The following is a 20,681-nucleotide window of genomic DNA, read 5'->3' as shown; positions in this document are numbered from 1 at the left end:
TAGGGCCTCCGGTTATGGTCAACATAGCCGGATCAAACTTCAAGAGGTCCTCCAAGAGTATAATACTTCTGCAGTGCTCACAGTATATCAATACTTTTGTACCTGTTTGTACTAGAATAATACCTGGCCTCTGATTTGTTGTGCAGTAATTTGATTAAACACATTAATTTACAAATATGCAACATGTAGGCTCAATACTGAAATAGTGAGTTTCTTACAATTAGATTTTAACTCAGTGACCCTCTCCAAGACAGGGCTTTAAGACCAGATGATGTAACAGATATTGTTCTTTAATGGTGCTTTTTTTTTTTTTTTTTTTAAATTAAATTACCAACTGAGCCACAGTAAAGCCTTTGGGATCCTGGGCCCCTGGACAGTAATCAATTGAAAACTGGAGAACTCCTCGTATCCAGAGCCCCGGATACAACGCGATAGCGCAAGTATTTTACTTTGAAAACAACAACCGGAAGCTTCATTGCGTATTCCAGGCTGCTTCACACTGGTCCCTCTCCCCGTCGTGTCAAGCGAGGCTAGCCCAGCATCACCGCCTTCTTCTTTCTACCCTTCTCTATTTTCTGTCCTTCCGTTCTTTTTCCCGTCGTTTTGCGGCACCTCACGATGCACCGCGCATTTTCCCCTTTTTACACTCATTTCTTCTTGGTCCAGAAAGCGTGTCGGTAGCCGCTCCGGCCGTCGTGCCGCATCAACCGGGAGAGAAAAACATCCATCCACGACGACGAGGAGGCAGGGTGCGAATACAGCAACGCCCATTTTGACACCTAAGTGAGGGTATCGCACGGTGCCCGCTAAGACGCCTAAAACACCTTTTCTATGTCTGCGTGCTCATATCTAAGAGGGCTTTCCTCACTTGTAGCCTGCGCTCGCGCCCCTCTCTCCTGCCTCTTCCCACCGCCTCTTTAGCATCCTCGAGCAGATATCAACAGGGGCCGGGGTGCCGAGGACCACCGAGCCCCTCTGCACGCAGCGCACCGAGATCACGTCTCTGCAGGTGAGTGTGTTTTTCCTCCCGCACACACCTTTAACTCACGAGCCTGGACGATGCTCCTCAGTCACGCGGAGACGGGTTCGGGTCGTGTTTTGATGGTGGTGGGGATCATGTGTGGGGAGGGGTTGCATGCTCGTCTCCCAGTAAACAAAACTGGCCTACATTGTGCTTCACAGGCGGGTGCACGGAGGTTTGACATCCACAGTGAGGTATTTATTCAAGTTAATGTGCACTTCAGAGCTCTGAGGCCCAGAACTGTGCATTTCAGGCATGATCTCTGCTTCAGCCCCAGTTTGTGATCATGACACTCAGAAATTTGCAGGATAAATGCAGATATTATGATCCATTAGATACAAAGTGCAAACTAGACCTGGAATTATTCATTTAAAAGCAACTATTTTGATTAAATTTTAAGGATTTTTTTTAAGCAAATGTGACAAAAAAACCCCACTGATTTTGCTCTTTTCCTCTGTCTGCTCTTACATTGGTTTAGTCACAGTAGATCTTTGGGTTTTGGACCAAATTGAAGGCATCAATTTGGCATTTTTCACAGTTTTCTAATATTTTAAGGGCTCAATGATTTTGCTGCTCTCTGTGTGAGATGGCGTTTTGCTCTTGGCTGGTCAATAAAGCCCAGGGCTGCAACTGATAATCACTTCAATCACTCTAAATAAATCTGCCCATTATTTTCATGAATAATCAATCAGTCATTAAACATCATTTGAGAAGCTGGAACCAGCAAATGTTTGACATTTTCGATTGAAAAATATGACTTTTTGACATTTAATTTTCTCACCATCGACCAATCAATTGATTAAATAATCAGTTTCACTCTAATAAAGCCTGTCTGGCTTTAGGTGGTGCTGCCAAGTAACACCTTTGAACAGGTAAAGAATCAATATTGTGAATCTGTGTATGGACTGACAGCAGGCTGAGCTACTATACTAGTACTACTACTACCACTACTACCACCAGTGGTACTCTGCTGTCAGCATGCAGTACATTGCAGTGCAGATGTGAGTGGACAGAGGCAGGAGAAGCAGCAGTCATAATAAAAAAAAAAAAAGTCTGAGCGTTTTGCTGGCAGACTGCTGATGCCCAAACTGTTTACACACACACACACACACACACACACACACACACACACACACACACACACACACACACACACAAGCGAGACTGTGTGAGGACCGGTCGGCTCCGTTCCCTAGCAACAGCGATGTGCGCTGGTCAAGGCCCCTGCCAAATTTAGCTCCAGGACCAGCTCTGCCAGCCGATGTGTGTGTTTGTACGTACATGCTGCGCGTACAGTACGCTGTTATCAGCGCTGAGCAGCTTCTCGGCTCCCGCTGGGAGCATCTAAAAAATACATGCATCCTTTATCCTGCAAGGTGCTTTGTTTGTGTGTGTGTGTGTGTGTGTGTGTGTGTGTGTGTGTGCGGCTTCATTAATGCTGCATTGTTGTTCTGTTGCTTGAGCCCGTAACATGAATATTAAAGCTGGTTTTTGTTATTGATTTCACTTCTCGGTGCGGCTGAATGCGGCGCTCTGCTTCTTTAACACAGTTCAGGACACTGTGTGGCACGGTCGTGAGTTGCGTCGCACATGGAGGGATTGTGATGGATGTCGGTGGACGCGTGCACTCGTGCAAAACACGCTGCTGCAGCTTTGAATCAGGGTCAGTCGGGCAGAAGCCAGCACCTGCCCTCACTGCACCCCCCCTCTGCTTTAAGCTCTTTTAATGCCATTAACCAGGGGGCTGTGTGAGGGTGGAGGGGGGTATATCCGCTCTGCCCAGCGAGGGACGGATTAGCATCAATCTGACACACTCATAGACACAATGCCCACACACACACACACACACACACACAAACCTAGACAGACAGAGCGAAGCAGCCGTGAGCTTATCCCGCAGACCAGCTGTGTGTCTGTTGATTTGTTGATGTGTTGACGAATGACTTGTTTACATCTCATCTACGCTGCTCTCTCTCTTCCCTCCTCAGACTACATCAGTGGCCTTAACCTACCGCATCTCTCCGTGGTTCTCCTCCACGTCGTCCGGCGTCCCCCTCCTCTCCCTCCGAGCGCTCCGCTCCTCATTCTCCTCTCGGTCCCCCGCCATCGCGTCCAGCTGTGGCCCTCACAGGGCGCGCTCGCTGGCTCTCACCTGACAGGTCCCTGGCCTCAGGACGACAGCCAGCACCAACACGTTCCCTACATGAGGGACAAAGCGACGCAGGTGAGTGCTGTGGGGGGGTTCAGGTGGGCGGTGGTGGTTCTGTTTATGTGCAAAGGTTTAACACAAACAATGACAATGTGTGTGCAGAGAGGGGAAAAAATCCAAAATGTCTTATTGATCTCCTCAGCCTAATTATACAATACAAACAAAAGCTTGTAAGAAATGCTAACATCAGCATGCTAACAGGCTCACACTGACGATGCTAACATGCTGGTATTTAGCCGGTACAATGTTCACAGTGTTCGTCTTTGCTTTAATGGATGAAAGGTCAGAGGATCATCAACGTCAGTCGGATTCATCATCAGGGGACCGTAAACGCCTGCATGTAGTGCACAGCTGCACTGCTAGCATGGCTGCAAAGGCTTGTTTGTTTGCTTTGAAGCAGACAAACCAGAGCTTTCCCGAACACATTTGGTAAATTAAGGAATAACAGTGGCCCAAGAAGCCTTGGGGGACACCACATTGTTCCGCAGCATCCGAACAAACTGCTCACAGATGTTGCCTCTCTGACATTTCCATAATTTTGTCCACGAATGAAATGAACGGTACAAATTGTGTTCTTGCTTCAGACAAGCCGCACCGAATGCCTGCAAGGTGTGTGCGCGCGTGTTTACAAAGCAGCCAATCAATGCAAAGAGGCAGAGAGAGAGATTGCGGACGGTTGCATCATGGTGCTGCGCTGCCTCTGACTATCGCTCACAGACTGACTTTGAAGCGGACTCAGGTCAAACAGTCGCTGTGAGATATTTCTTTAACAGCAGGTCATCTCAGCCAAGCGACCAGAGCGCACGCACGTTTGAAACCGCTTCAGAGAGCCTGTCTTAGCCCACAGATGCTGCTGCTGTCATATAAAACCTATAATATTGTACTTTTAACATCATTTTCAACTGTAGTTTAGTGCTGCTGATACTTGTTTGTTTTCCCTTGACTGCGCACAAAATGTTGGCATGTGTACATTTCATGATTCTGTCTGCAAGAACGTGTCAAAAAGTGGATTTTAAGCCAAAAAGCAGTAATATTCTCAGTGCACTGGCAGATTTTATCACTTGTTTTGAGAGCAGAGGACTTAAAGGACCTAAGTTTGAAGCCTAAGTCAGAAAACCTGCAGTAATATTGGATTATATAGATTATTTATGGGTCTTTACATCCAGGTCAGCTTTTCATGTGACTTTTCTCTCCTCCCAGGTGGCACCTAATTTGGCTGTTTGTTTAATATTTAGCTCTAACCAGTGTGTGTGTGTGTGTGTGTGTGTGTGTGTGTGTGTGTGTGTGTGTGTGTCTCAGACCCCCAGGGCCTGGGCAGATGAGAGGAGGAGGGGCTCTCACAAACGCTCGGCCTCCTGTGGGAGCACCGACCAGCTCAAGGAGGTCAGTTCCTTCCCTGTGTTTTGACTAAATGCGAGCGTTATGGACGTCTGTCTCACGGTGTCTGTCTGTCTCTGAAACTCTCCAGATTGCCAAATTGCGTCAGCAGCTTCAGCGCAGCAAACGCAGCAGCCGCCATCGGAGGGATAAAGACCGCAAGTCCCCGTTCAATGGCAGCCATACCATCATCCAGTCGCAGGTGATCGATAGTGTGTGCGTGTGTGTGCGTGCGTGGTGCTCTGACAGGAAGTAGGTTGGGTCCCTGATCTGAAGGGTTTTGAGGACGTCCCACTTTTCCTCATGTCCCTGTTTGGCTGTGTGTCTCCAGTTAATTTGAAACGTGACTCTGGTCTATGAAAAGTCAGTTAAACTGGGCTCGTCTGATGCTGCACACACACACACACACACACACACACACACACACACACACACACACACGTCATGTGTGTCGGTGACAGCGACAGGGCCAGTCGAGCGCTCCCTGTGGAGTCTGCTGGAGTGCAGCTGTCCCGCTTTCTGGGGCTCCTCGTGAGACAAAGAACGAGCAGGACTGGCGGACTGATGGCGCAACTTTCCTCACAAAGCTCACCAGCCAGCAGGAACACACACACACACCCAGAGCGACACGGAGATGAAGAGTTTCTCTCCCCGTTTCTCTTAACTAAATATACATCGCATATATATCTGACTTCCTTTGTCCGGCGGCTAAATGAAAGTCACTGCAGCACCTGTGCGCAGGTGCCGAGTCGACGTTAACTGCAGCTTGTCTGTGCCTTTCAGTCGCCGATGCCCAAAACCATCCTGATCCCCATCCCCATATCCAAGTCCTCGGCCCCTCGTTTCCGCAACAGCGTGGAGGGCCTCAACCAGGAGATCGAACGCATCACCATCCAAGACGCCCCCGAAAAGGACGAGACCATCGTTGTGAGTCCCACCGACTGGGAGACTGGGGTGGGGGTGACGTGAAGCTGTCTTTTTAAGGGTCTGCACGCCACCGCTGGCCGGGGATTAAGCCCCCGATGCCGCGTCGCTATTGTGACCTCGTTTGTGTTTGTTCGACAGCCACAGGATGTCCCAGATGGGCACCGTGCGCCCCCACCCGTCCCCCCACAGCGCAGCAGCAGCACCCGCAGCATCGACACGCAGACTCCCTCCGGGGGCGGCCTGAGTGGTAACCACAGCAACTGCAGTAGCCGTCCCGACTCCATCTCGCCCTCCTACCTCACCGTCCTCAACGACATGGGTGGAGGCAGCCCCTATGAGGACAAAGGTGACCAACACACACACACACACACGCGCTGAAGTCTCTCTGAGCGCGATCTGTTCCTGATGCTGACCTTTGACCTCCCTCTGTGTCTGTCCTCAGAGCTGGGCCCCTACTCCCCGCTGCCTAAATACGCCGCCTCCCCCAGACCCAACAACAGCTACATGTTCAAGAGAGAACCTCCGGAGGGCTGCGAGAAGGTCAAGGTGTTCGAGGAGTCCATGTGAGTATTCGTTTTTCGGTTTTTCGGACAAACTGTGCCGCGTGGCTTCACTCTCACTGCTCTCGTGCTCTGTGAAACGTGTGTTCAGTGAAACAGCTTTACGAAACACGCGATCATCCATCTGCCCAGCACCTAACAGTAAACACCATTAGCAGCTAGCTGGTGAGCACTTAGCACCACTTGTGTTAGTGTATCTACTATGAAGGCTAACTGCGTCCCTGCGTGTGTGTTTCCAGGCCCAAACCTCTGCAGGAGATCCCTCCTTTCCTGTGTCCCGACCGCAACAAGGTCAACTTCATCCCCAACAGCGGCTCTGCCTTCTGCCTCGTCAGCATCCTCAAGCCCTTACTCCCCGCCCCGGACCTCAGCTTTCGCCCCGGGGTGGGCCTCCGCAGCCTGTCCCCGTCCCTCGTGCCTCTGTCCACCCAGCCCTGCCTCCTGGAGGAGCCCGAGAGCTTCTGATGGCCCTCGAGGGCTTTAAGTCCCCACATTACCCCCCCCCCCCCCCCCCCCTCAAAAGAAGCCCCTTCCTCTCCCCCACCACGATATCAGAAAACATTGGAAACTAGGAAACAACCCTTCTGCTCCAAAAAAAATGCCTTCAGCATGCCAGCTAAGCTCTCTCTGATGTCCTTATCTTGTTGAAAAAGCGCTTCCCACTGCCTCTCCTCCTCAGACGACTACAACGTGAGAGTCCTGCAGCCCTGCGTGGGCGTTTGCAGCTAACATTTCATCGCTTTCTTCTACCTTTAGTGCTGGTTATGTTCCTGTTTTTTGGGAGGAAAAGGGCGAAAGGACAGACTCTTATTTCATCGTATTATACCATGGCGCCTTTCCACGGACATATCTCTTTTTCTATCTGTAGTTATTTCTCTTGATATGAAATTTGCCTTCCATTACGAGACAAAAAAAAAAAAAGAGGCCGCTGGTTCCTTGGTGACCAAGAGTTTGACCACTGAGGCTAATTTTGGTGCTGCAAGATAAACCGTAGCAAAACTTGAACGGTCGTGACAAGGAGAAGTTAAAAATGTGCCTGATCTTTTAGACCGCTCAGTTTCGCTCAACCAGCGCGGCGCTCTGATCATGTTCGCTCCTTTCGCACGGCGCACATGATGTTTGCACTGCGATGGCCGTAGATACACGAAGACGGGCGGGTAGACCACCTGTGAAGTAGGTCCAGACGTACGTTTGTGCTTCAGTCGGCTGTTTCCAGTGGACGCTGACTGAACTGGTACGAGCTGAGACCTTTGTTACGCCAACTGGTAGCAGTGAGCCGGTCCCCCGCCGGGCGGCGTGTATCTATGGGAAACACAGGCCAGGGCTATGATGTGTGCAGCGTGTTCAACCTGTGTCTGCTTGCCCCTCCTTCCCAAGCGCCAGCCTTTGCTCACAATGTCCCTTTTTAGTCCACCGCCACCACAGCCACCCCCTTCTGTTCCTCCATCACCCCGCGCTCTCTCTCCTTTTCTTTCCCTCGCCGTCACTGTAACGCCGACCCCTCTCTGTCTTGCTCAGTGTTGTTGTGAAATGTGTCCAGAGGGGCTTTGTCCTCGCAGGACGGGCTCCTTCTGGCGCGTAGGGCCCTGAGCGTGGAGAGCTTTGCCAAAGCGAGACACTACACTGCAGACCGTGGCGGCAGGTGGAGTTCAGATACGAATCACAAACATACAGCGCACAAAGCTCGAGTGCAAACCTTGCACTAATCAATATTTTTATATAAATGGTAAAACAAAACACTCCTTTAGCTCTCCTCACCTCTACGCTGCATTGTAGCATCCTGGGATTTTGTTAATTAATGCAGGTTATAGTTTATCATTACATCAAACAACCCACCAGCTGTCACTGACCCGTTACTAACTGCACTCTGATTGGTGCAGCATCACTTCTTTCCCAGTTGACGGTTTTATGGTTTCAGTGTCACACAAGTCTCTCCAGTCTAAAAAGCAGAGAAATTATATGGACAGAAGCTGAAATGAAAGACGTTTACTCACACGATGTAAACACCACCTGGCTGAGACTCAGCGTAGCGTGTTGGTTGGCAGCCTCTCCACGCCCCGGCCCGTCCTCCTGTATATGTCATTACTACTTGACTGTGCCTGCTACAGTGGGATAGGAATGTACTGGTTATGTAAATATAGAGGCACACTGTGTTTGTATTATCGGCTGACAAAGATATGTATCTGAATGAGTCAACAATTGTACCATATAACCTCCCCCCTCCTGCTTTTCTTTTTCCCGCTGAGTACTGTGAATTACTACATGTCTCATTATTGTGAATAATAATGTATTTATTTATCAGGAGTGTAACTGGGTCTGCAGAGAATTTTAATCAAGAATAGATTACATCGTCCATCTCAGGTTGTAGTGACTAGGATACAAAAAAAAAAGAAGATATACTAACTTTTCAGCGCACACTAACAAGTCTACACTACTATTAAGAGAGCAAACCAACAGCTGCTATCGATGTAGCCTCACACAGTGGAAATCCAGACTGATGTGAACATGTAGCAGAGTAGACGTAGAGAGAAGCGTGGATGTCATTGACCCGCTGACCTGATTTGGCATGAGTAACCTTCCTATCAGTGAAATTACTGACGAAATGAGGAGTTCTGTTCCAAAATGAGATATCCACTTGCTGAAAAACAATCACACCTACAGCGACACGCTCTTCTTTGTGGTTTTTAGACGTCTGTTTACAAGAACAACACAAACAAAAAATAGGTAGTTTGAAAGAGCAGATTCATACATGTGAGAACAGATTTCAGATATTTTTCTTTTTCAAAGTGGATAAACAGCATTTTGGAATGAGGCTCGACACAATGATTCTTTGTTTGCTTGTCCAGTTTATTGGAAACAGAACTGCCAAGTTTTCATCTGTTAAACCCCTCGAGTGAAATAAAAAGGCATAGTTGAATTAAATAAAGCGTTTGTGATTGATTTGAGAAATACATTCTTTTTCTTGAGGTGTGTAAATCAGAATACATGATGTGACAGAAACACTAACACAGCAGGTTCTTGTGACCATGTGTCACATTAAAAACAAGGATTAAATGATACTAATGTGCAGCTTGTATAAAAAGTGTTTTTTCTGACACTCACAAAACATTTTTTCCCAGGATGCACTCTGATCACCTTGGCGCCGCCGAGTGCGACTCACACTGAGGATTTGGTTTGAGTAGTGTGTGCGTGTGTGGACGCCATATTCACACCTCAGCTGCTCAGACGTGTCATCCGTAAAATACACTTTTGTCACTTTGCAGCTCTTCACTCAAAGTTCATAAACATTCAGAAAGGTCAGTCTTGGTCAGCGGGCGTTAAACCCACATCAGGTAACTTAGAGATGGTAACAGTTCTCCAGTGTTGACTCTTAATCCATGTGTGAACTCTCAAAAGACAAAACACACACAGCTCAAAATAGACACGATAGCGTTATCTTTTTTCAGTAGACTGCACAACTATTTGCAAATAGTGGAATAATCAGAAAATAAATATATTTCAATGCATCTTAGGCGCTGTTTACTTGCAGATTAGCAGGATTTAAATAACCCACCCACCCCAAAAACAATCTAATTCCTGTGTCCTACTTTAAAACTTCCTTCAAGAGACTACAAAACAACTTTCATCCTTCACACATTTTTCTTGGCCTTGGACTTGTGATTGTGAAACGACAGATGGGACTGACGTTCAGATGCATCCTATTTTTACTCGTTCAGCAGGGAGAATCTGGGCTGAAGGTGACGGGATGAACGAGACGGCTCAGAGTTCATTGTGGTCTTCAGACACAATCCTTCATTATAACGGAGAATTTCCTTGTAGAGATCAATAAAGCGTCACATTATTGATCTTTAACTGGTGGAGTTGGTGCAGGAGTCTGTATCACAAAGCGAGTGTCAGTGAGCCTAACATGAGCTGAGCGAGAAGTAGTCTGATAAGTATGTGATTGAAATGTCGATGAGCCTTGTGTATTTTTAGTGTTTAGCGCTTATTAGCAAACGGTAGCATGCTAACATGCTAAACTAAGACAGCTGAACATGATCAACACTGCAGCTGCTGAGCATCAGCATGTTAGCATGCTAACAGCCTCTGGAGCTGCTAGCACAGCTGCAGACTTTTTCATGTGGGTAAATTACTGTTACTTCTGTGCATGTCACGATGACTCCGGTGGGCCCAATTGTGGGCGCTGTGAAACCAGAAAACCCAAATTAAGACTCATCTTGGTTTGTGATACAGACACCTGCTGTCTTTGTGTGCAAATACAGGCTCAGGGTCCCATCTCATCTCATACAAACACTATGTCTTATATATACAGTACAGACTGTACGCTCTGCACTCGCATGGGACCGATCGTGCTACCGTGTAGAAACGATGCTGAGTAAATAGAGGGTTTTTACATCTTGGGTCCCTTGTCGTGTGCACACGCAGCAAACTGACACACACCCAAACACAAATAAAACACAGGAAAAAAAAAAAAAAACATGTGCCGCCCTCCAAAATAAAGCTGTAAGGCAAACATTCTCTCCGCCCGACAGAAGCTGCAATGACTGACAGTGAGAGGTAACACGGACCACATGAGGTTTGTTGTGTGAGCCGGTGGCTTCATGTGTAGTGTCGGGTGCAGAGCTGCAGAGCGGCCGCGAGCCGCTGAGGAGACAGTGTTTCCCTTTTCCTTAAGTAAAATAACATCTTCCAGTGTAACACATTTGATATGTACACACCTCCCCTGCTGACAGAAATGCAGGAGAAAGTGTGTGTGTGAGCATCAATATCTGTGTGTGTTTTTCACTGTCAGTGTTCTTTGACTACTGACATCCAGATCCAGAGAAATCATTCACTACTGCACGCACACGCAGGACTTTAGGCGTTGAGCAGCTCGTCCGCGGAGCGTCCAATGGCGTCGGGGTTGGAGAGGGGGTCCAGGTCTGCGAACAGGCTGAACCAGGCAGACATGTCTTTGGATCCGCCCGCAGCAGCTGCACACGCACGCACACACACGTTGTTGGAAGAAAGTTTATGCTTGTAGAAATGTGACTGCTGAAGTAGCTTTTGCAGCGCATGTTTCATGATTTATTTCATGGAAGGACCTGCTTTATCACGCTATCATTATTGGATTATATTTTGCAGAGAAGGTGCATATTGTGAAATTCATTTGAATCTAATCAAATTACCACTCAGCAAACCTGAGGCTGTGTAATGTTCAAGGAATAATGTACTAATTTAAACTAGAATTACCACCTTGCGGTTGTATGCCTCCACCAATGAGTCAAGTTGAAGTTTACATCCACGTGTGTCCAGACTCATATAGGTGGTGAAGACTTTGAAGGGACTTAATAAAAAGTACTAAGTGTATTTTTAGTGAAATGGAATTTTGACATGTTTGATTTCAGTGAGTAACGTATGCTAACGATGCTTCAAATATGGATGGTGCAGCAAAGAAGCTGTAAGTTGGCACGCATGGCATATATCTAACATGTCTGAGCACCGTGAACATAGATTGGGAGGAATAAGGGCGTTAACTGGGGCCCAAAAGCTTAAGCAAGTTAACCATGGGGACAGTGGGACTGATGACATTTCACCGGTTTACAAAGACACAAGTAGTAGAGAGAGAGAGAGAGAGAAAGAGCTTACCATTGGCTGCTGGACTTGCAGCTGGCTGAGCTGATTGGCTTTGACCAGGGGGAGGCTGCAGGGGTGGAGCCTGGAACATAGGTGGGGTTGCCCAGCCTAAGAGACAAAGCAGAAGACGTATGAAAAACCCTGTTGTTCTTTGTTATAATGCGAGGGATCGGTCAGTGTGCTGCGGTGAGGCTGACCTGTAGCACTCAGACTGTGATCCAGCAATTGGGAGGGCAGGAAGCCTGTGGGGCTGGGGGGGTTTGAAGGCGGACGTGCCGCCGGCCCACTACTCACTGCTCCCGTGCTCGACGGAGAGACGCTGGGAGGGTCGAACAGCCCGAAAGCGTCCTGCCACTCCCTGCTGAACTCATCGCTGGCCCCCGGGCCCGGGCTGAGGAGGTCTTTGAGGAAAGCCATGTCACCACGTTCGCCATCCTCCTCCTCTGGTCTCAGGCCTGTCAGCGGAGAGCAGAGGGAAGGAAGACAAGTAGGTAAAACAAAGGACAGATGTGCAGCAGAGAGGTAGTGGTCAACAACAAGGCTCTTCAATGAGTCTAAAGCTGGAGAAACTTTTTCCACAAGCAAGCTTGTGAGTCAGGTGCAGCTAATGACATTAATGGCTGCAAAGCACCGCAAGAACTGCAGGAGCTGAGCCATCGCTAATGTTATCAGTTCCACCAGCGCTGCTCCTGCTGTGGATTTCATGTGCGCAGAAGAAAGAAAGAAGAGCGCTTTGATGCTGCAAAGACTATCAGGATTGAGTTTAGTAAGATTTATTCAGAAAGACGTGAAGTGCAGGATGGGCCGACCTTCGACAGGGAAATGTAAATGTGACAAAGCTGATTTTAAAGCTCAAGTTTAACCTCAACGACGGAGGGGAATCCCAGAGCTTATAGTGACATCTGATAGAGCACACCTGTGCTCTGTCAGGCAGGTACATTCAAGCTGCCTGTTGTGCTGTCAAACAAACAGCTCCCTCAGTTAGAAATGATGACCCTCAGTGTTAAACCAAGAACAGAGCCAGGCTAGCTGTTTCCACTCCGCATTCTAAGCTAACAGGCTGCTAGCTACAGCTACATATTCACCTGACAGATGTGAGATCATTGCTCAAAGAGGTGAGTCTCAGACATGAGGACAAAAGTGAAGGAAGCAAAGCATTTTGAGGCAGTCAGGCAGAATGAATCCAGATCCAAAGTGTGAAAAGGAACAGAGCTGAAGTCCCAGAGGAGGTGAATTTGTGCCACAACCAAGCAGACTGGAAAGCTGAGAACCAGTGAGGCAGGTAGAAGAAACAGGAGACAGTCGCCTAGTTTACCGGTGGCAGGCAGCTGGGAGAAGCCGGACTGGTAGCTTCCAAAGCCCCAGAGCTCACTGGGTTCTCCGCTCTGGAGCTGAGCCTGGAGAGGGACGTTTGCTGGGCCTGGGAGCGGCAGCTGTGGCAGATTACTGCCCATGAGCATGAGGTCATCACAGGAGCCCCCCGATGGTCCTCTGAGGTCGTGCAGGGCTGGAGCAGGTGTGCTCGTGTTCTGGTGCACTGGGGTCAAAGGATCATAAAGCCAACAGGCATCCAGTGCACACTCAGCGACAGCAATTCCAATGCACACATACAATACACACACACACACACACACACACACACACACACACACACACACAAGAACTTACCACTGTCCCTGGTTTGCCTCTGCCCATCACTGCTGTGGGTGGGGTCTGCAAAGGAGAACACTCGTGGTTTTTCTATTTGACAATGTCACTTATACTGTGAATCACATCGTGATTCAGGTGAACCAATCAGAAATGAATCTGTGGATTATTCCCCCCCAAGCTCAAATTATGCCATCAAATGGCTCAAAGCCTCAAGATTTTCTAACTTTTAGGCTTCTTACTTCTTCACATGAAGAAGGTTTGATCTCTAAACTCTTATTGTCACCGTTCACTGTATTCTCAGAGCCCATGATTTCCACTCTAATATGCGTTTCAGCCTACAGGGGGCAGTCCATACCTGTGTCTGAGGCACTTCCTGCTGGCTTGTCGTCATCCAAGGACACCAGACTGAGGCAGAGAGAAGCAGAGAGGAGGGGGAGAAATGAGAAAGGGCCTTATCTATCTGGTGAGACTATTTGCTATTTTTAGCGGCGCGGTAGCCTCTATTTGATTTGGAGCTGCAGTCTCAGGTTCGCTACTGTAAAGCCATGAGCTACCACATGGATCACTGCTGGTGGCCACACGTAAAACCTGCCACGCACACTTACTTGTGAGTAAACATGGGCATGACATTGGCCTCGTGCTTGATGAAGACATAGCTGAGCGGGTCGTGTGCATAAAAACAGAGAAATATCAGGATGGAAAACGTGTGCGTGTTAATGATGGCGGGGCAGAGAGAAGAGGGTGGTGGCATGAAAACAGAGACAGATGGTGTAGCAGGACATGTGTGTGTGTGTTAGTTTGACACACATTAGACTGTTTTGGCACCTTCTCTCACCTGTCTGTGTTGCTCTGCAGGGCCTTCTCCTTCTTATCCTCTTCTTTCTGTAAGTCTGTTATTTCCTCCAGTGGGTCTCGCAGGTCCTGCAGGAGGGAAGAAAACATGAAGACGTGTATCAAACAGAGCAGACTGCGACAATCAGCCAAGCCGGGTATTCAAACTGCGTTGTTTCATGTACCTTGAGTGTAGTGAACTGGTATGGTACGTGTCCTTGGAAGGTCTCGTGGATTCCCGACATGGAGTGGGCCGTCCTCTCCCAGAACTGCAGCAGAGTGGTCTGTCATGACAGGAAGTAAAGAAACAAGTAGGTGACAGATGGCACTGTACACTTGCGACTGCTTTAACCCTGAAAGCTTTGGACAGACACACACCTGGTAGGTACAGAGGGAGTGTGACAGCATGTTGCAGCGACTCGCTCCCAGCATGTCGACCTTCTGACAAACATCATTCTTCAGCTTCTCAAACTGGCCCTTCGTCCCTCTGACCTGGGCTTGCACCTGACGACAGAGAGACCGTGAAAGCCCCCCGCACATGCTTTTATTATGAAAAGAGTTATCAACCCAAAGTCCTCCCACCTTGCGGAACTTTTCCAGCTGTTTGTAGGTGTCTGGGTCCAGTTCTTGGGAGACGTCTTTCATCCAGAGCAGAGCTCCTCTGTACTCGGTGCGGGCCGTCTCCATACGGCTGACGGTCAGCAGCGTGTCAGCAATGGCGCGCCGCCTGAATGTCTCCACCTCCTGCTGCAGGCGGTGCAGCGGCGGGCACAGTGCCATTCTGTGGAGAAAGGAAAGACACAGCAGGACGAAGCTGGAGATTAAAACCAGAATGGGACACACTGTTGCGACACAAGACTGTTTAGACTGCACTGTATTGGCTGCATTGCTTTGTGCTGCTGACCTCTGCTTGGCGGAGGTGCACAGAGCCTTGCTGGTGGCGTCCATCATGTTGCCAGCCTTGGTCCGATCGTGTTCAGCCTGGAAGCGCAGGAACAGGCCGAGCTCGTTCTCCTCCTGAGACAAGCCTGAAGAAAAAGGACAAAAAATAAGACTGTTAATGTTACGTAAGGTGATATCAAGGCTTTATTAAAGCCCTGATCCCACCAAGAAGCACAACAAAAACAGCAAAGACCACCTCAGCCAGCCAGCCTGCAATGTGATGTAATGGGTCTGGGTTTCACCGGGACTCACGTGTGATCCTGTGCTGGTACTTCTCGATCACCTTCAGCAGCTCCGTGCACGTGGACTGAACCGAGCGGAAAAACTGCAGAGACAACACAGGCTGGTTAGAAAACCTAAACCGTAAAACGGGATATAATACCGACAAAACACCCCCAAACACTCCCACTGCAGCGGTTTGGAGACTTCCTGCCACTTCCAGGACTTTTAGTTTGCAGTGTAGTGTTTGTCCCTCAGTGCCGCAGCGCTCCAACCTCTCACTCGGTAAACAGAACATATTTTTCTCTCTCGCTTTCTGTCTGGCAGTCAGCCGCCTCTTCTCCCATCTGGTAGATGACAACAGTGTGTGTCATAGCAACGCAGATTTCATGGCCGCTCCAGCACTGCCATCTGATAGAAAGGGAGGAACGAGGGACGAAGGGGTCATCTCGACTTTTACAGGCTGGTGGTTAGGAGGTGCTCAGGCTCCGGCTCATGGAGAGCATGTGTTGTTTGGCTGTTTTTCTCTGCAACCTGATTGGCGGTGATGATGTTTTACATTTCAGAAGCAGGCAGAAAAACCTATACTGAGCCAATTAGTGTGCAGTACAGAAATGGAAAAGCACAGCGGTTCTCGTCATGCGTCCCAGTAAGCCATGACAGTGAGCAGGTTCCTGAAAATGAAGCAGCTAAATGGAATTCAGCAATTTCCTCCTGTCACCTGTAAAAATGTCTCCTGTAGAAAAAAGCCTTTACTTTGGCCCGTGTCCAGTGACAGGAGAAGACAGACATATATAATAAAAATATTTCATTCCACACATTCTTCCTCTTTGTTAAAACCTGGTGCCTCCATTACCCACAATGCAACTCGACCAGACATTTCAGTCAGAGAATCTAGCATGTTATTCCCGTATCGGCCGATGTAGCCTGGAGCCTGCAGCAGAGATGAGGAGCAGCTGCAGAGGTCTGTTCAACTCGCTTCTTTCGAGCTCCTCACCCACATGTTTTATTCATTTTCAAACTTGCAGCCTTCAAAGCCAACTGATGCTGACTCGAGTGACATCACTTGAGGACATTTACCAGACTTCACACGGCTCCCGCTGGAGACGCAGAAGACTTTATACAACACTGATAAAAGCCTCTGGTGTGCAAAATTGGTGGTTTTCCTTTAAGAGATGATTTCAAAACCAGTTTGAAAAGCACTGCATTCAGGCAGGTTTAAGACGGAGGAGGTGACGAACATGTGTAGTTACTGATTAACTGCTGAATAAACAGTCACTACCTTCAGTCTGTCAGCCTCAGCAGTGGCCAAACACCCCTCAGATCTCTGGCTGCGTGCACGTCGCTGCTCCTCTTTTTATTTTGTGATGAGAAATGCTGATCGATTTATGAAGATCACGTTTATGTAACGGCAACTGCTGGGCCTGAGTCACGGCAATATGGCAGGGAGAAAACAGAGGCCGAGGGAGATGGACTTCCTGTGTTTGTGCGGCACAGGCACACATCACTCTGTTCAGATAATGACTCAGTGCGGATAAGTTCACTTTTACCTCCATGAAATTGTTCTGATAAAAACAGGACACAAACATATTCAGCAAAACTGGACAAAATCTGATCTGATGTTGCATTTATGCAGCTCCCAGACCACAAAGCAAATGCAGCGCAGATGAAATGTGAAAATGCTCTGAGGCACAGTTGTGATAAAAACCTGATAAAATCGGGTTAGCTGTAAGGCTGCCGACCAGACCAACCTCTCACTCGGTAAACAGAACATATTTTTCTCTCTCGCTTTCTGTCTGGCAGTCAGCCGCCTCTTCTCCCATCTGGTAGATGACAACAGTGTGTGTCATAGCAACGCAGATTTCATGGCCGCTCCAGCACTGCCATCTGAGAGAAAGGGAGGAACGAGGGACGAAGGGGTCATCTCGACTTTTACAGGCTGGTGGTTAGGAGGTGCTCAGGCTCCGGCTCATGGAGAGCATGTGTTGTTTGGCTGTTTTTCTCTGCAACCTGATTGGCGGTGATGATGTTTTACATTTCAGAAGCAGGCAGAAAAACCTATACTGAGCCAATTAGTGTGCAGTACAGAAATGGAAAAGCACAGCGGTTCTCGTCATGCGTCCCAGTAAGCCATGACAGTGAGCAGGTTCCTGAAAATGAAGCAGCTAAATGGAATTCAGCAATTTCCTCCTGTCACCTGTAAAAATGTCTCCTGTAGAAAAAAGCCTTTACTTTGGCCCGTGTCCAGTGACAGGAGAAGACAGACATATATAATAAAAATATTTCATTCCACACATTCTTCCTCTTTGTTAAAACCTGGTGCCTCCATTACCCACAATGCAACTCGGCCAGACATTTCAGTCAGAGAATCTAGCATGTTATGCCCGTATCGGCCGATGTAGCCTGGAGCCTGCAGCAGAGATGAGGAGCAGCAGATGAGGATAAAATCGGGTTAGCTGTAAGGCTGCCGACCAGACGTGAGCCCAAATCTAATCTGCCGTGGTGGCTTTAGTGCTCTGCTGCTCCACAGAGAGCTCAAGGTGAAGATGAAACGTGTGAAGGAGACAGAGGAACGCAACAAGACCGATCTGCTCTTCAAATATCGCCTCTGAATTTACTCTCATGTCTCTCTGTCCATCGGCGCCTTCCCCCTCACTTCTGACTTTGTCTCCTGAATGGTGGCAGGGACAATGAGAGCAGGAGGACAGAGCAGGCCTGATCTTGTTCTAGAGCAAACAAAAGCCTCACAGTGCGTGAAACTCGACCACGTCCCCGTCTCACAGGGCCGGACTGTCACACGGCCTGTCACAGCTAAATGCCAGCCAGCTTTGAGCCAATCCAAAGTGGCCACCCTCATTTGTTGAGAAATGACTGCACCCGGCTGACATCTTTTTCACAGCTGCGAGGTGGCGTCAGACATCTCACGTATGACTAAAACTGTTCAGAGCCAAACAGCAAGAAAGGATCTCTGCAAACATTAACCACCTTGTGCCAACAACTCACTGTGGGTGTATTCATTCTGCAGCCACGTAATCCCTTTTAACTACAGGCTATCACATTTTCCCTTATGGGCTGGAAAACATACATACATATAAAATATTTTATGGATCAGCATGTTCCAGTTCTTCTTCAAAGCCATACGATGTTGGTCCCCATTGGACTAAACGAATTAGCTTCACTTCACACAGCTGTAATAATACAATGCTGCTCGCACGTTGATGCATCAGTACTAACAATCTAATAACGTCAGATGAGTACTTCTACTTTTGAAAACTTTAAGTACATTCTGCTGTTAGCAGACTTTTACTTAAGCTGGACTTTACATGTAGGTCTTTTAGCTGTAATGAAGTATTTTACATTATTGTATTGATACTTTTCTGAAAGCAATACTGGACTGTGTCGCCATACACACACCACACACCACAAAGCCACCACCGCTGCCGCCGCCGCCTAGCCAATTACAGTCTCAGCTGCTTGTAGATGATGTGTTACCTCATCACTGGTTTTTGTTACTCACCTCCACTTTGAGAACTGTGACTTGTTTACATGTCGTGACAAGTGGATTTTTTTTGTTCACAAATACTAATTTACGTGATATCTTTTTCCTTCACAAGCTCCACAGGAAGTCCTACGAGAGAAGCCGTTTTTGGTTTACTGCTGTGCTTTCAACCGAAGCAACAGCTTTAGCAGAGAGCTATAATGCTTAGGAAATGGCCACCGGTGATAGAAAGCACTCTGATGATGACACGTTGGCAGAGGGAGGGGTGAGTCTGAACAGAACAATAACAACTTTAGTGGTGGAAGGCGAAAGCCATGGAGGTCTAAAAGCTTGAGCTCATCTGTCCTCTCCCACCTCGAGCTTGGCATCCAGGTCGGCGTCTGAGGCCACCACGTACTCGTCCTCCTTCTTGCCCGTGGCTTTGATGAGGACCTGCTTGGTCTTCCAGAACTTCTTCTGCATGCGAGCCATCACCGAGCTGTCCTCACCGAGCAGCGCCCGGCCGCCGCTCAGCATGTCCCCCGCAAACCTGTGGCCAACAGCTCAGTCAGTGACAGCAGAGGGATGCAGCCTGCAGGTTGGCTGTGTTTTATGACTTAATGATTTGAGGATATCAAATCCACACATACCCGTCCATCACTGGATATCAGCCTTTTTCTGTTCTGCAGACAAAAACACATAGAGGTGATATTTTTTGGAAGAGGGATAAAAACATAAAAACCACCTACTTTGTCAGCTGGGTGAGACTTTGTGGAAAATGTGGGAGGGACAGTCAGCCTGAGCGTCTAACCCTGAATGAAAGCGGAACAATGAGCCGCTTCATGTTGACTTTTGCTGTGATACCTACAAGGCACAACAGCAAGCGTGGAAACGGAGCTGACAGCTGTTCCCCCACTGAATGATAATGGAGTAACCATGCAGGGTTTATCTGCGGCTGGACCAAAACTCGTCTGTGCTTCCGGCTAAAAAAGCTAATCTAATATGCTTCTTGACGCGGGGATCAGACACCTGCGACTTGGAGGAGTCTGGAGACTTGAGAGCCAGCTGGCTGTCGAGCAGGTGTTCGGTTACAACAAACGCAGCCTCGGTGACACGGAGAGAAAAGGCAACCCCGAGTGTCATTCCGACATTTGCCAACACTGCGAATATTCATTAAAAGGTGTAAAAGAACAATACACCTAACGGCTGTTAAGAAAAAAAAACTGACAGAAAACGTCAGCAGAGGAGCTCGTGCGCTAGCAGTTTAGCTAGTAGCAAGTATCGAGGCCACGATAAAAATGCCTTGTGTACGTTAAACTACGCGAGTCCGGGTTTTCTGTTACTCAGACATATAAATAAAAAGGTGAAGACTTCTTTACCTTGCTTTTGGTTTTGTCCAACCGTCCGAGCATCGAGGCAGCGCAGCCCGGCTAGCCTCCTCTTCCGACAGCCGTCATAATCTGAGGCGGAGAAGCAGGATATGCAAAGTGGTTGTGACGCAGTTTGGACACAAGGGGTCACTGCTGTTCCCGCCACACCGAAGATCGTCTATTGATATGATGAGCCACACAGCTGCATGTGGCTGGCAACAGTATCTCAAATTCAATCTGCTGCAGTTGTAAGACAATATGAATCTATAAATGACTTAAAAAACGATAATCCTTTATATCGAACACCGCTACACTCTTTTGTCAGGTAACCTTATTAAATTCCTCTGGAGTTTCCAAATTGTTAAGAGAATGAGCCATAATTTAATGCTTTCTAGAGCATTCTAGTACAATAAAAAAGAAGCACAGTGACGGCTCTTCGTTTTACCCTCTCTCTGGTCAAACCAGACCAAGGAGGAAAAAG

The 20,681-nt window shown here is 48.1% G+C and overlaps 2 protein-coding genes across 5 annotated transcripts; one reads left to right on the top strand and one right to left on the bottom strand.

Annotated features, from left to right (window-relative positions):
• The first annotated feature begins 495 nt into the window (after positions 1-495).
• On the top strand, positions 496-9,020 carry fam117ba (family with sequence similarity 117 member Ba). The gene is made up of 8 exons (XM_076723063.1): positions 496-1,009; positions 3,010-3,245; positions 4,530-4,613; positions 4,699-4,809; positions 5,391-5,534; positions 5,673-5,880; positions 5,977-6,097; positions 6,334-9,020. The coding sequence occupies exons 2-8, from the start codon at positions 3,225-3,227 to the stop codon at positions 6,557-6,559; spliced, it is 915 nt and encodes a 304-aa protein (XP_076579178.1). The 5' UTR covers positions 496-1,009; positions 3,010-3,224; the 3' UTR covers positions 6,560-9,020.
• On the bottom strand, positions 8,921-20,325 carry ical1 (islet cell autoantigen 1-like). 4 transcript variants are annotated; one of them, XM_076723059.1, is made up of 16 exons: positions 20,210-20,314; positions 19,481-19,513; positions 19,206-19,380; positions 15,386-15,458; positions 15,096-15,219; positions 14,774-14,972; positions 14,570-14,695; positions 14,377-14,475; positions 14,196-14,281; positions 13,966-14,016; positions 13,716-13,765; positions 13,379-13,423; positions 13,026-13,247; positions 11,908-12,165; positions 11,723-11,818; positions 8,921-11,067 (listed from the first exon to the last, which is right to left on the bottom strand). In XM_076723059.1, the coding sequence occupies exons 2-16, from the start codon at positions 19,486-19,488 to the stop codon at positions 10,952-10,954; spliced, it is 1,728 nt and encodes a 575-aa protein (XP_076579174.1). In that variant the 5' UTR covers positions 19,489-19,513; positions 20,210-20,314; the 3' UTR covers positions 8,921-10,951. The 4 variants fall into 4 exon arrangements, with proteins under 4 accessions (XP_076579174.1, XP_076579175.1, XP_076579176.1 ...); XM_076723060.1 differs by lacking the exon at positions 13,966-14,016 and having other exon boundaries at positions 20,210-20,323; XM_076723061.1 differs by lacking the exon at positions 13,026-13,247.
• Positions 20,326-20,681: the final 356 nt, after the last annotated feature.

The sequence above is a fragment of the Chaetodon auriga genome, chromosome 23, assembly GCF_051107435.1.
Source record: "Chaetodon auriga isolate fChaAug3 chromosome 23, fChaAug3.hap1, whole genome shotgun sequence".
In the NCBI taxonomy this organism is placed as follows: Eukaryota; Metazoa; Chordata; class Actinopteri; order Chaetodontiformes; family Chaetodontidae; genus Chaetodon; species Chaetodon auriga.
The sequence above is the reverse complement of the archived record's forward strand: the minus strand, read 5'-3'. Positions and strand labels throughout refer to the sequence as shown.

What these genes read in the sequence shown, in the direction of transcription:
- fam117ba (XM_076723063.1), top strand. Translation starts at nt 3,225, where the DNA reads ATGAGGGACAAAGCGACGCAG. An exon ending in ATACCATCATCCAGTCGCAG is followed by an intron (nt 4,810 to 5,390) that starts GTGATCGATAGT and finishes TGTGCCTTTCAG; the next exon opens with TCGCCGATGCCCAAAACCAT. An exon ending in AAGGTGTTCGAGGAGTCCAT is followed by an intron (nt 6,098 to 6,333) that starts GTGAGTATTCGT and finishes GTGTGTTTCCAG; the next exon opens with GCCCAAACCTCTGCAGGAGA.
- ical1 (XM_076723059.1), bottom strand. An exon ending in ACCTGGATGCCAAGCTCGAG is followed by an intron (nt 15,459 to 19,205) that starts GTGGGAGAGGAC and finishes TTGTCTCTGCAG; the next exon opens with TTTTTCCGCTCGGTTCAGTC. An exon ending in GAGGCAAACCAGGGACAGTG is followed by an intron (nt 13,248 to 13,378) that starts GTAAGTTCTTGT and finishes CTTTGACCCCAG; the next exon opens with TGCACCAGAACACGAGCACA.